The sequence below is a fragment of the Grus americana genome, chromosome 4, assembly GCF_028858705.1.
Source record: "Grus americana isolate bGruAme1 chromosome 4, bGruAme1.mat, whole genome shotgun sequence".
Taxonomy (NCBI): Eukaryota; Metazoa; Chordata; class Aves; order Gruiformes; family Gruidae; genus Grus; species Grus americana.
Window position 1 is genome coordinate 35,669,563 of NC_072855.1, and position 15,116 is coordinate 35,684,678.

The following is a 15,116-nucleotide window of genomic DNA, read 5'->3' on the forward strand; positions in this document are numbered from 1 at the left end:
AAGCATTTTGTTTAAATTTTTTGTCAAATATGCTTGTAATATAGCTGGGCCTAAGCATTTACAGCAGTTATGTGAGTTTATTTTCCCAAGGTCCCCAGAAACTTGCAGAATTTCAGTATGATCTGTTACTGTGTTGTTTCTAGGGGGTGTGCAGTAATTAGTTTTGTACAATTTGGTGCATTGCTAATGTGAACATTTGGGAAGACGAGAATCTCTTGTATTAAAAAAGAATCACAAGAACAAAGAAAGAGAAGAAATCTGTTAAAAGCTCATGGTGTTCAAAGAACAAGTTTTGGACTAGAACAAGAGTCTGGTTATTAAGCAGTGAGGTAGTTTGTGTATCTTAAAATAGAATTCATTTGAAGCATTTAGAAAAAATGTTGCAGTTAAATTAAAAAGGAGCTGAAATAGTTTTTCCTCTGTTATATGCCCTTGATACATATTTGTGCTTATATTGCAAACTATTCATTTTTATAAGCATTTTAAAAAAATCGTATTTAGATTAAAAAAAAGTATCATGCCCTTACATCTCCTAAAACTATACTTGTTCTTGATAGAAACCAAATTTTAAGTTATGCTATACTGAATAATTTAAAATCTCAGAAATAACATAATTTTAGTTGGAAATCTTACCGTCTTCATGCTGTATATTGTGCTTTGAATGCTTTTTAGGTGGGTATTGCTGTGCAACTTTATCACTGATTTTAGAAATGTTCTTTAGTGACCAGAACTCTGAACAAGAGATTAAGGTACGTGATAACACTTGGTTACTACATCTGGAAGTTGTCATTTAATGTATGCTGTTACTGAAGTGAAGGTTACCAGGTACTGCAACTTGCTCTGCAGCCTCTGTTCTCCCTACGGAAAATAACTGAACTCGTTTTTACTTAGAATGGCAGAAATCTACTTGGTAACAGTAGCTGGGGGCAAAGTGAAGATTTTGCTTGAAAACTCAAGAGAAGCAGGTTCTGCATTTTGCCAAAGACAAAAAAGCATATGACTGTAGTCCTTATTGGTATTTACTAGACAGGAGTTGAGCCCTGTTTCAAAGTGAAGGAAGAAGTACCATAAAATGTGCAGTTTTCAGAACCTGCAAGTTGTATGGCTATATTGGCATGGCTTTGCGTGCATGCTGATGATGGAGGGGCATGTGAACAGTAGAGCACTCTTGAGAGCAGGTGCAGCATGAAGGAAGACAGGTAAACATAGGCAGCGAAGAAATTGTGGAGCCCAGGTATCTGTAAGCTACCATGTTAAGGTATGGGGTGCACCTCGCACTGTTTCAGTTGTAAGGAGCCCCTAGTTTGCAGTGGGAACAGTATTGCTAGAAACTGCAGGCCATAGTGAAAGCAGAGGTGGTGCCGGGTGGACAGATAAACTCGGAACCTTTTGGATTGATTTCTTGTTTGTTTCCAAATCAGTCCTGTGGCAGTGTCTGATGCTCAGTTCAGAGTGGCCTGGAGTTCAGGTGGAGGGAGCACCTCCCTGCAGCACTCTCCCTGAGGGGCAGAGCCTGCCCTGCTTGCTCATACTGAAGCCCTGCGGCTGCAGAGCCTGGAGTACTAAAATCAGCCTGGGTCATGTTACAGTCTGGGGCCACCTGGGCCACGTTGTTCAAGTTACTGGTCTTAGTGATTACTTATTAATTATCACTGCATTAGGCATAAAAATTCTTGGGTTTATCTGTGATACTCTTTTGGTAGCTGTGAACTGCTGAATTGTTTAATTGTTCTTGGCAGTGTTTTTTACTTCTGTTCATGAAAATCACTTGCTGTTTGGGTGGTATGCTTATTTAAAATACATATAAATGCATTTTTACAGTCAATGTTTAGGATGCTTACATCATTTCCTTACAATGCTAAGACTGATGTCATGTAGCTGATTGTTGTCATTATGGTGTATGACTATGAGAACTATTGTAGCACTGTGGAGTTAGACAGCCCCACTACTTAGGAATTCAGATACCTTATCAGTGTGGCCAAGAACATAGGTACTCACAATTTCAGTTACTCAAGGTTAATAGGGTTTATATTTTACAGACCTCTCCTCTTTACTTCTCTTTTTTCCACCACCTGCATTGAAAAAATACAGGTGTGGTGATGATTTTTCAGGTGGAAATACAATTCTTCAGTTGTTTTACGATGTTACATAGATTTGTGTGTAATTCTTTTGTGAGTCAATGCTGTTTCCACCTTGCTATAAACCTTAAAGATCTTTTAGAAAATTAGAATAATAACTAACTCAGAGCAATATTCAAACCCCATAATAATAAATGTCAGAGTTATCTCCTCTGCTGTACTCTTGAGTAATCTGAACACAAAAAGGGAATTAAATATTCCAGTGCAAAGACATAGATTGTTAAAAATCGGGTTTGGAAGTGCTTTCATAAGACTCCATGTTAGAAACCTGGGAATAAAAAATAGGAAAAATTTCTGATGCTGTTTTGCTTGATCCTATGCCTCGATCCAATGTCCCATGTAATTTTAAGAAATTGAGATTATGCAGATAAAGAGATGGGTTAAGCATACAAATGAACTAAGCACTCATCCATTTCCATTCCATTATGCTACAAACTTGCTCTCTGTCTTTAGCCAAGTCTCTTGATTTCTGTAGTTCAGAATACAGACTTGTATGCTGAAAATTCTGTGTATCTCTTTATCTGAATTTATGTTTGGTATCAATACAGTAGTAATGAGATTGCATGAGGTATCTAGAGTGCTAAAGAATTTAGCACTTTGTGTTTTCTTCTCTGTAAAATGGGGTTGATAGCTACTTATTTTACAGAAGTGTCTGTGAGAATTAGCCTGTAAATCCATGGTATTAGCTATTATTAACTTGAGGAGGTGGTGTGATGGGGTAAGTAGGACAGTGGGCCACAGGCTGAAGACCTGAATTCTATCCTTGAAGCTCTCACTGACCTATATGCTCTCTGATAAATCGTTTTGCCTCTTCTGTGCCTTAGATTCTTCTATTGTAAAATAGTCAGAGCTCAATTGGTGAAAAGCACTGTGATATAAATATCATTATTATGAAAGTAAAAGCTCTGTGTTTCTCAATAAAAGCTATTGTAGAAGACTAAATAGCAGCTTCAATGGAACATGTAGCAATTGCATTAACTTTTTTTTTTTGGCTGTAATTTGTCAGTCAGGAAATAGAATAAGTTTTTTATATCTGAAATTTTCTCAGGGATATGTTATCTGTGTGCTCATTCATGCTGAACTAGTGTATTTGTAGAATAACTGTTAAACAATATCTAAATTTGAACTAGACTCTTAAATATATACATAAACTCCCAAACTCTACCATTGAACTAAACATGTATAGCTTTTTCACTAAGTTTTGTTTAGTTTGTATGTTCATAGTTTGAACTAATTGTGTGTGTATGTGTATACATATGCATTGCTTTTGCAGGTCTAGTAAGTCATGTTGAGGTAGAAGAGCAATTATCAGATTACTCTTGTATTTAGAGTTTGAAAACAGATTGAAAATCTTTAACATTGTAAACAGATCCAGACTTTCCCAACAACCATAGAAAAATGTGTAATTTGGGGGGAAAAAAATTCTGCACCTGTAAGACATCTATTGTCTTTTTCATGACATCAAGAAATAACTAGCGGCCCCATTTAAGCATAATTTTTAAGAGGAAAATTTATACTTGAAAAGCACATACTCTTTTTTTCAAAAACCATCAAATCACAAATTCACCAAAATCTTTTAAAGAGTTCTGTGACATGAAATAACAGATATTCAAGGAAATATTTGTTTAGAGATACTACAGGGAAATAGTTTTAGATTGAAACTATTAGACATTTATGAAGAACTTTGATTTAATCCTTCTGTATTTTTCAGTTGTGTTAACAGATGTGGTAGTGGAGCAGTATAAAAACACCAGGCAAACTAAAAAGCGTAAGCACTGAAGCAATTTAATGCATTCTCCTCTACTGGGATTGCAATAGATGTACTGAAACATGCATGACTTCAGTTTTAGCCTTAATGCCATTAGGACAGCTGTATCATCCTGTCCTAATGCATTTGACTTGCTAATTATAATTTGTATTTTATATAAGGTTTGGCCTTTCTCACTCCGCAAGGTCATTTCAATGCTTACAAATTGAAAGCAATAAACAGCTTGTTTATTGCTTAAAAGGAAGTCAGGTGTCTCTCCATGGAAACCAGCTTTCATAGAAATCCTGTGAATACTGGAGAATTTTCTTTTACTGCTTCTCATTTACCAGTAAATGAGAAGTAGAACTGCACACTGTGTGAGTCTTTATGCAAATACTGCTGCTCGTTTATCCCCCTCCTCCAAATCATTGATTTATGGTCTGGTTGACAATCAAGTGGTAAATAGGAATTTATTAAATTACTTATTACCCACTGATTGAGTATGAAGTTACAGGTAAATCATATTTAAGTGTTCCAAGACATAAAAACTCTTTTAAACCTTAAATCATAACCTTAAACTGTAGTGTTGCCTCATGTTGTCACTGGCCACTGCAAAAGTCAGATAAACCATTCGCACACTTATGCTTTGTGATTAAAGAGTAGCATGAGCGCATTATTGAATAAATTGTTGAAATAACTTTGAAACTCAAATATTTGAGTTGTATGACACTAACTGTACATGAAATATTGAACAGCATTTAGAATAGATACATTTACCTCTTATATGGTATCTTGATTCTTCATTGATGGTGAATTATCCCTGGTTTTGTAGGCTTGTGCTGACCTCACTGAGACACCTACTGCCTTTGCCATAAAAGCAGTGTTGTTGCCAGTGAATGCTGAAGTGCATTCAATGCATATTGAATGTACATACTTGCTCTGGATTACATAATTTTCTGTCATAGTAAGTGTGCAGAGAATAGGAATAGGATGCTGTATAAGTGGTGTTTTGCAGAGTACAGGTTGGACAGTTTTTCAGCCCAGTAACTTTGGAAGTAGTGGGAACTGTTACTGATGATAGGGTCTTCCACGGTCAGAAGCCTAATTCTGGACTGTGGAAATAGTGTCACTCCTGCTTCAGGAAGACCTGCAGAACTTTATGCTCACTGCTTCGTTAGATTGCTACTGCAGTTTTTTTGAGCATTGTTTAAGGAGCAGTGATTCACGGGTGCCTCCTGCCTTCTACTTGTTTTGTTAGGAACAAGCACTTACCATGTAGTATTGGTGATCGTCTTTCGGTAAGCGACACAGTATGCATTCTGTTGCTTGTCTCTTTTCTGCTAAACTTTTAAATTCTCCTGTCACACAGTTTCTAAGGAGACCAATGTTGCATTTGCTGTGATTTTGATCACAATGGATGGGCTTCAGTCAGTTACGGTTTGTTTTGAAGTGGTGATTGCAGCTTAAATTCTTCCTTAACATAGATCTTAACTAAGTAAAATACAACTCTGATTTATTAACTTATCAGCTTGAAGAACAGCAAAAGAACTACTTTTAACGTATTACCTGATCCAATGCCCTGGTGCGTTGCAGCACTCTTGCTACAAAGAGCTACTTACAAAATTTCAAATGTGGTTCTTCCTTAGGTCATACAGAAGGCTAACTATAAAAAGATCAGTTGAGGAGCTGAAGAAACTAGTGAGGAACTAGAGGCTTTTAGAATCTTTTCACCCCATCCCCTTGAAAAAGACTTGCTGCTGTACATGTTGTATTGGGTCTGAACTTTTGGTGCAAAATTCATGGGTCTTCTGTAATTCAACAACATATCAAGAAATTAGTTACTGTTTCATGGCAGTTTTCTGCTCACGCGTCACTGACTAACTTCACAGCAGAATCTTTATGGTGGTCTTAAGAGTTCTTTCACTTTATTAATAATGTTTCTTTTGAGTTGTGATAAGTTTGATATTATCACGGTTAGCAAGCCCATAACCTGAAGAGTTGTCAGAATGCTGTTGGCAGCAGTAAGGTCAGTTTCTACACTAAGTAAGTATAAATAATAAATAATAATGAGGCTAAGAATGGACAGCACACTGAAGAAAATGGACTGGATTCTCTTTTCTGCCTGCCACAAGTGGGAAAGGCTATTCTTGTGGTGAGGTGATAAAAGGTGTGGATGAGGCACTGTAGAAAGGTAATACATTGAAAGGGAAAAGACTTATGAGAGGCAAGGGAAAGGAGGAAGAAAGAAGAGAGGAATGAAAAAAGAAAAATCTGTGTGTTGGGGGGATTGAAGAAGCTGGAAGATGAGAGTAAAGTTAGTCAGTAAAAATCTGTCATGATTTACTCACATATATAGGTAGTAGAATCCAGTAGAGCAATGAGTGGAAATGTACATAGATAGATATTCACACTAACTGCCTGAGAACTTCCGGTAAAATACTGGTGGTGTTTAATGGTACAGAAGTTGCATACCACTGCCATCTGGGAGATCTGAGTGACAAAGTGATGCAGTGCTTTTTGAGCCCCACAGGTAGTGGTTGCTGCTGGGCTCCTTGAATCAGTATTTCTAAAAGCATTTACTGGCCAGCATTGAGGGGAAAGGGAAAGGTGTTTGTTCCATGTCATTGCTCTGTTTGTTGGGTTGTTTTTTTTTCATCACAGCTGACGGGGTTTCCAGAAAAATAAGCAAGTCAAGAGATAAGTAATTACCTTGATGCTTATTTATCTCAAAGTATTTTTAATCTGTTTACTGGTTAGTTCATAGCTACATCGTAAGAGTAAACTGAAGTATAGCCAGCTACCTTACAGAGAATTAAAACAATTATATACAAGTGAAGACATGCAGCCTGTATTTCTAATTAAAAGTGTCCTCATTCAGAATGCCATTGCTTTAAATGGAATTTGACTAGTTCACACCTTTCACAGAAAGAAAAGAGCTGTTCTGAATTTGCACTGACAGTTATTCAGAAGCTTGAACGTCTCTTGTAAGAGACTGCATCACCAATAGCATTGGTGCCACAAAGCTAGGTCAAGACTTCAGTTGAACAACTGTTCTTTGCCACAACCTGATTTGCACTCTTGCATATGATGTAAGGTCTTGTTTAACCTGTGAGATGCTATGGATATAAGGCAAAAGTTGAAATTACCTTTCATAGTTTCGTAATAATACAATTATCAATTATGTAACATGATATATAATAAATATCTTCTGCAGATGGTTGTTCAAATTACTTTCTTCCAGGTGTTTTGTGCTGCAGTGCTGGTTTTGCACATTCCCAACAGATTTATTTAATTATTTTTTACTTAGAAATACGCTGCAGCTTGATGTTACAGTGTGAACTGTGTGGCCCTAGTTATTTTCTGTGCATTTATTTTTGTCCCTTGTAGGTGTATCCAGATGAGTCTCATCCCAGGTTTGTCTCCTCAAATGGTGTTGATGGCTGTACTAGTTTTCCCTTGAGAATAACTTAGTAAATTGTAAAGATGCTTTTCAAGACATTTATACTTCGTTAACCTGTTGGTTGGCACGCTTGATCTGCACTATTTTGCATTGTGTCTTGTTTTTGAGGTGATCTGCATCTTCCCTTAACAAATTAAAACAATACTTGCTAATGTGGAAAACCTCACAGTTAGAGCTGCCATGGGGCAGTTCTTGCTTATATTGGCTAGCATACTGATGGTATTAATTTCCAGAAGGATTTTGAAATTCATGAACTGATTGGAATTTGAGTTCTGGATACTGTTCCTAAATTTCTCAGAGACAGTAGCACTATTTTCTTGCATCAGTTCTGGAATAAACTCAGTTGAGATACTGCAAGAAAGATTTAATTTAATTTTATTTTGAAGTAACAACACGCTCATCATTCTTTGAGGTTTTTAAGCTATTAAAGGCTGCCTTAGACATCCCTCACCAAAAAAATTGCTGATGTGGCAGTGTTTTCTAAGGAAATATTACTGCATGCCTGTTCTTTGGGGTTTTTTCTTTCTGTTTTTCTCAAAGCTTCTGCTTTGGGTGCTTATTTTGCTCGTGTGGGGCTTTTAGGGGTAAGAGTGAGGGGTATCTTCTGGAGGCACTGTGATATTGGAGGACTGTGGGGAATGGCTTGAGTAAGGCTTCCTCATCTGTGTCTCAGCTCCAAAAATCTGTTTGATCTAACCTGGTACCGCCATTCCTGTACCATAGATAATGCAATGGTTTGATGGGGTAATACCATGACAGCAAAGCTCTTAAAACAGTTGCCAGAAGATCTACTGCAGAGCTTTAGAAAGCAAAGGCTTAGAAATAGGTCAACAGGAAAGCTCCAGTGGAACTATAAGAAACATAGCTGGCTCTGGCTGACATTGAAGTTTTCCAGTTATTATCTTATCTTGCAATTGTGCAAGTCTGCCTTGCTGTGTATTTTTAAGTGTGCATTCTTCGTTCTTTTGTCTTGAAATCTCATATCCTGGTTTAATTTGTCATTTTTTTACTGTTTTAAATTGCCAGGCCCCAGTAATTTTTCTTCTGTTATATATGCTTGCTCATTTCTCTCTATCCATTTCACTTAATTTTCATCTTCCCCCTTGCAATTCCTGCACCAACATGATGCAGGATCACTTCAGGAGCAAAGGATCAACAAAATCACTTCAGGAAATGCATTTTGTGTCTCTGAGTCATGCTTCCCCAGTGTCAGTGTTCTGTCTGAAACATCATTTCTGTTCTGCCTCTCAGCTGAGACATATTTTAGATATCTTTGGAGCAAAGTTTGATTCTCTTTTCATGTGCAAACATCTAAATACTGATTTATGTTTTAATTCTTGGTTCTGTAAATTATTTCTAGTCGTGGCTTCCTGAAGCTGTGTTTTCTGTTGCTTGGAAAACTTCTCTGATGCTTATCTTGGTGCCATAAATGAACACACTGTAACGATGATTATGTTCAGTGTGGCTTTAGTGCTGTATAATGGTAGCCCCATTAGCAGAGATAGATAGATAGATAGATAGATATAAAATTGCCTATGCTGATCACTGGTACCATAGTAACTACAGTAAAAATACTTGAGGATGGAAGTCTGAGTGTATTGTGTCAATGTAGAAGTTGGGCAAGCGTACTGGTAAAGGTAGAGATCAGGGGTGATAGGAGTCAAAGGGGGATCAGGAATACTGACCATGCAGAAGAAATGACATAAGGTTGATTTCTATTCTGTTTTGTAAATAGCAGATGTATTCCTCACAAATGCTTACACAGTGTCTGTATGTGTATTGCTGATTCTCTTGTATTGCTCAGTTGTTTGCTGCATCTGCTCAATTGCTCTGGATTACCAGTCATAAGTGGGGAGGAGGGGGATTCCTAGTGAGAAGGAAGCAGATGGGTTTTAACTAAGGCCAGAATTAGACTTGATTTTTGTGAAACTTATGTAAAATCAATGTACTGAGGACAACTGAGCATCCCTGAAAAATTCTGAAATGCATAAATCTGGAATTCAGATGGAGGGAGAGGAAATGTACCTTGTTTTTTCAGGTCTGTAGATAAATCCTAATAATACAATGCAAGATTTGTATTTGTTTTGGTTTTTTAATCTGAGTATTTTGGGTTTTGCCATTTTAAAGCTTTCCTACAGTTGGAGAAAAAAGAACAAAAACTAACCTTTGATCAGCCATCTAAAGGAACAAGGAAAAATTATTCTTTCACAAATGAAGAAGTAAGACAGATTGATCGGGAAAACCAAAGGTTGCTAAAAGAACTGTCCAGACAGTCTGCAAAGCCTAGAAGAAGTACTACCTTGAAGAAGTCAGCTGTACCACCTCCTAAACTGTACCACAGTGCCCTCAACAGGCAAAAGGAGCAGCAAAGAATTGAAAGAGAAAACCTGGTGAGTTTTGAGAACTGATTTGGATCAGTAAATTGAGAAGGACTGTTTGTTGTCAGATGAACTGCTGCTAAACACTTAAAAAACTGATAAGGCAGCACTTGGAGCTATACTGCAGTAAGTCTACAGTGAATTTCCTTTACTATGCTGTTTGCGTAAATGTTCATATGGGTGTGTTTGCGGGGGGGAAATGATGCTTTTTTCAGATGAAAATAGATTTTATTTTATATGAGTTTGCTCTCCTTCAGTATCATTCATTTTAAGAGGAACAACCATTACTGTTAACACACTCATAACTTTGGATAGCAGTCTAACTCTATTCATCCTGCTTCATGCATCATGATTACTAGTCTCAAGAACAGGGTTGCAAAAAAAGCAATCAATGTAATAGCATCAAACCCATTATATTGGAAATACAGAGGTTACAATGTGAATGTCAGTTTTGCTTTTTGACTCATTTTATAGCTATCCGTCTCTTTCAATATTTGTAGCACTCTGCTTGTCACAGTATTTGACTATAATATCAATCACAATTACTTTAGTGGAAAACAGATACTCAGGCTAATTTATAAGGATATTGGCAGAGTTGTCAAATAACAAAAATAATACTGATTTGAATAAGATATTTTTAGTGATTGAATTGTAATACATATAATGATATTTTCATATCTCCTAGCTGTTCATTAGTGTGTTTGAAAAGGAGAAAATATAGTTAAAATATTTGGAAAATTTATAGTGGAAGTAATTTATGCACTTTTTTCATCTGTGCAAGTGTAGGTTGCAATTTCCTTTTATGTAGGCAGACAGAGATATAATTGCAACATAAAGTCCAATTCACTTACTGTCATGGTTTAACCCCAGCTGGGCAGCTAAGCACCACACAGCTGCTCACTCACTCCCCCTGCTCCAGTGGAATGAGGGGAAGAGAGTTGGAAGGGTAAAAGTGAGAAAACTCATGGGTTGAGATAAGAACAGTTTAATAATTAAAATAAAACAATACTAGCAGTAATAATAATAAAAATTGTAATGAAAAGAGAAATAGAACCCAAGAAAGACAATTGATGCAAATGAAAACAGTTGCTCACCACCGACCGACTGATGCCCAGCCAGTCCCCAAGCAGCAGCCCCCCTGACAACCTTCCCCCTAGTTTTATTGCTGAGCATGATGTCATATGGTATGGAATATCCCTTTGGTCAGTTGGGGTCAACTGTCCCAGCTGTGGCCCCTCCCAACTCCTTTTGCACCCCCAGCCTACTGGTGGAGTGGTATGAGGAGCAGAAAAGGCCTTGGCTCTGTGTAAGCACTGCTCAGCAGTAACAAAAACATCCCTGGGTTATCAACACTGTTTTCAGCACAAATCCAAAACACAGCTCCATACCAGCTACTAGGAAGAAGATTAACTCTACACCAGCAAAAACCAGCACACCTATTCAGGAAAATCTGTTAGGTTTTAGTTCTTCCAGCTTTTAGAGATCTAGATTGTTAAAACTTTTCAAAGTAGGAAACTTCTCCCCAGCTTCACTAGACTACAGTTGACCAAAAGAACATTATACTTCACACACTGAAAGAATTTGGCATAAATACTTGTTAGAGATGGATGATGCTTTTCATTGTGTGGAGAAGAAATGTTTTTAGGCTTCAGTGGTTTTAGGCTGGTAGGAGGGCCTTCTTCATGTGTTGTGGGGTTGGGGTTCTTTGTTGTTTTTTGTTTATTCAAAATGTCAAAAGCAGAACTTGCTCTTCTACATGAACCTTGATAATAAGAGTGTATTCTTAGGCTGTGGAGAGAAAATGCTGTGTTGCAGTCACGATCTGATAGTAATACGCTGTACTACATAACAGTACATGATTACTGCAATATTAATGTATATGATGTTTTACAATACACTTCCATTTACTCAAAGCCACAAATCTTTTCTGATATATCGCAGTCTTTTGTCCAAGAATGTCTTGCCTTTGCAACTTTTGAATTGGAAATTCAGTAAATCTAAGCATGTATAGTCATTTCACATATTGCTGTTTTAGTACACGTTAGAGATTCATCGAGGTTGCTTGTAGTTTGAGAAATATTATCCTTCATTTATTTATTCATTTATGCTTTAGTTGTTGTCATCAGCAACATGAGTGGATGTGTTTGACATCAGAATCATTCCTTACAATTTATGTTAGGACATCGTGCTATTTTAGACTATAAAAACATTTGGTTTATTCTTTTCCCCAAACTCAGGATGATATATTCTGCTCTTCTTTTCAGAAGAGTGATTCATCAGTACAGCTCTTATGTTTTGTTTAACATTGCTATCATTTTTGAGCAATTCTGTTTACTTCTTTATTCTGTTTGAAGTATATGTGCACCTAGAGCATCACAGTTGTAACATACTGATTTTTCTAATACTACCTTTTGGGATTACAAATATGACACATTTTTCTCAGAGACTGTAAATGAAAGAGCTGCCCTACTCTGCCCACTGATGAGGGTTTTTTTGTTTTATATAGCTAACAATATGTGCTTTATGAAGTTGTTTTCTTCTGGTCAGTGGCATTCTTCACCTTTGCAGATTGAAGAGATGGAATTCCATGGAACTTCCTTATCAATCTCTCTCCTATTACTTGACAGGAACTTTTTTTCTTATACAAGGCCTGAGCTACTGCATACAGGATATGCTGCTTGATACACCTTTGTGAAATGGTTGTTGTTGAAGGACGCAAGGTTTTGTAAATAATTCAAGAATAGAAATCTACAACAGTAGTCTGTGCAGGGAGTCAAAGAGTTTTGATGCAGACATTATTATTTTTTTTCCCTGTTGGATTACAGCTTTTATAATTTCTTATCTTGAGGATTAACACCTTGTCTAGGGAAAACTTTCACTTGTTCCACTAGAACATTCTTGGAGTAATGCCTATATTTACTGTTATCAGAAAGACAGCTTGATTTCTGGTGCAGGCATTTGGCATCAGAGGTGATACAGGGAAAATAATTAAAATATTAGGAAATTAGAGAGGAATCTAAACAATTTGGTGCTCTCTAGCTTTGTGAAAGGGTGCAAGGAGGTGTAGGGAATATATGTTGCTCCTGCAGACTCTGCTAGAAAGAGCTATGATGGAATAAAAAGGTGTGTTGTTCTGAAGAACAGTAGTTATAATGTAGTGATTAGCACTTTATGGAAAAAGCACAATTAGTAAAATAGATCGCTGTGGTAATTAACGTCAGAATTTTGTACTTGTTGCTTTTGACTCTGTATTGTCATAAGTGGAACCTGCTTTTGATTGTTTATCTGAGCTAGCAAGACCAGAGTGCATCTCTTGCCAATAGAGGATGCTGCTGATTCAGAAAACGTTCTACTCTTGTGTTTGAAGATACTCTCAACCCTGTCCCCTCTCCAGTGGAAAGGGACTTAAGTGTGACTGATGTGTTACTTTTTTCCCATGTCTGCATGTATGTGTCTCTATCTATATTGACATATCATTATTTCTGCCAGTATAAATAAGATGTTCAACTTCATAAACTGGACACTACACATCATTTAAACTTTTAATAGTTTATTGTGTGGTGCAAAAATACATACTGGTATATACAGGTAAGTATTTGGGGACCTTGAAATACAGATTTGCAACCACCACACCATTCTTCAGTCACTTCATCTAAACTTAGAAGTAATTCGTATCTGCATTGGTTTTGTTGGTTTGGGGTTTTTTTTCATAATTTTTACTAGTTCTGACTACGATTTAGGTGTTAGATGACCTTAGTGAGCTAAGCTGCTGTGTTCAGCCAAGTTCCTAGGGAACAAGTGACCTTTTGAGTTCACATTGGAAGTTCACTGAAAGATCTCAGCAGGTCTGGAACAGCAGTTTTCAAACCTTAGATCAAGGGGAATGAGGGCATTCTCCTTTTCTGTGGATATTTCATCTTCCTACACATCCCTGTATCTTCTTCCTACCCCATGCTGTTATGACTCACTGCACATAACAATCCATGTTGTTCATCCCCCCACCTCATACTCCCCCAAAATGTACCCTAAGCCCCAACAGATCCATCTCTGATCCCAGTTCCAGCATAGTCACTCTCCCACACAAAAAAGTCACTTACTGTGTTTCTCTGCAAGGCCTGTCTTTCTCTGTTCACCTACTCAGTTCCTTGAGTCATCTGTGCTGCAGATGTCACTAGTGCTTCTTCCCACCACTTGCTCTAGTCATTGTGGCCTCTACCTGTGTTGTCCCAAAAGTGGGATCATTTACCCGGTGTGCAGTACGCCAATATACACACAGAGCAGAAGTATTTTATTTATTTCATGTCTACACAGAGATGGGTGCTAGGTCGTAATTCCACAAAGCTAGCACACCACATGCTGAATCTGCCACACATTTATCTTGTTACAGGATTAGAAAAACCTGCCTAAATTTATGCTAATTGGTTATTAATTACCACATCATCTACTATTGGTCAAGCATCTTTAAATTAGCAGGCATGCTCCTCAAGGGGGGGGGAAGGGGTGGGGTGTAACTTGCATAGTCCTTTAATTGGGTAGCTGGTGGTAAACCTGCCCCCCCTCTGGCCACCTTTCCCATCCCCTGGTTACTGGTGATTCTTGTTGACTTCAGGCCTCTCTGGCAATTGCCTAGCTCTCAGTGCCTTCTGGGGCAGGATGTTTCCTCTTTATCAGTTTTTCAGCTCTCCTTCAAGGATACTCTTTAGCAAAGCATGTTTTTTATCAGTCTTTTGGCTCTTCTTCAATGATATAGTCATCAGCAAAGCAAGTAGTACATTTAACTCTAAATTAAACAGTGTCTAAGCACTAACCCAGACACATTTCTGTCCCTGTAAAGTGGAAAATTCTGCTTTATGGGTATCACCTGCACAAAGATCCTTCAGCCAAACTGTCTCCCTTCTCTTCCAGTCTGGGCTACCTTTGTCTTGCTTTTGCTGGAAACCCCAAGCTTTCTTTAGAAATGCAAGTACTGTACTGCTGTAAATGAATGTATATTCATTTGTCTCAGCTTGATTTAATGGTGCTGATGGGCTGTGGTGATGTGGTGGGGAGAAAAGGGCAAGGGAGGGATAGTGCCTCTGGCTATCCCCCTAACTGGCTGCCACCCCATACAAAGAATATACCTTACCTTGAGCCACAGCTTTCAATCCTGTGCTGCACTGTGCCTGCCCTGCTATCCGTGTTATGCCTCAACCAGGGAGATAACCTCTAGGCATGGAAAGAAACAGGAGGGGGAGGGCACTGGCCCATCAGGGTCATGCGTGGGCACCTTGTACTTTCCTCCCTCAATGTATTCAGCACTGCTTTTTCTTTGCCTTCCCTTTGTCCCATCCTCAAGGACCGCCCCCCAGTCTGAAAGCATCAGGCCTCAGATGCTGCATACTTCTGTGGTTGTA

The 15,116-nt window shown here is 37.9% G+C and overlaps 1 protein-coding gene across 5 annotated transcripts in view; it reads left to right on the forward strand.

Moving 5' to 3' along the window:
• The window catches only part of CFAP97 (cilia and flagella associated protein 97), a 36,664-nt gene that overhangs the window by 14,692 nt on the left and 6,856 nt on the right, over positions 1-15,116 (forward strand). For all 5 annotated transcript variants that reach the window (XM_054824891.1, XM_054824893.1, XM_054824894.1 and 2 more), the window contains one exon: positions 9,473-9,735. In XM_054824891.1, coding sequence (XP_054680866.1) covers positions 9,473-9,735 — 263 coding nt within the window. The remainder of the gene's footprint in view (positions 1-9,472; positions 9,736-15,116) is intronic.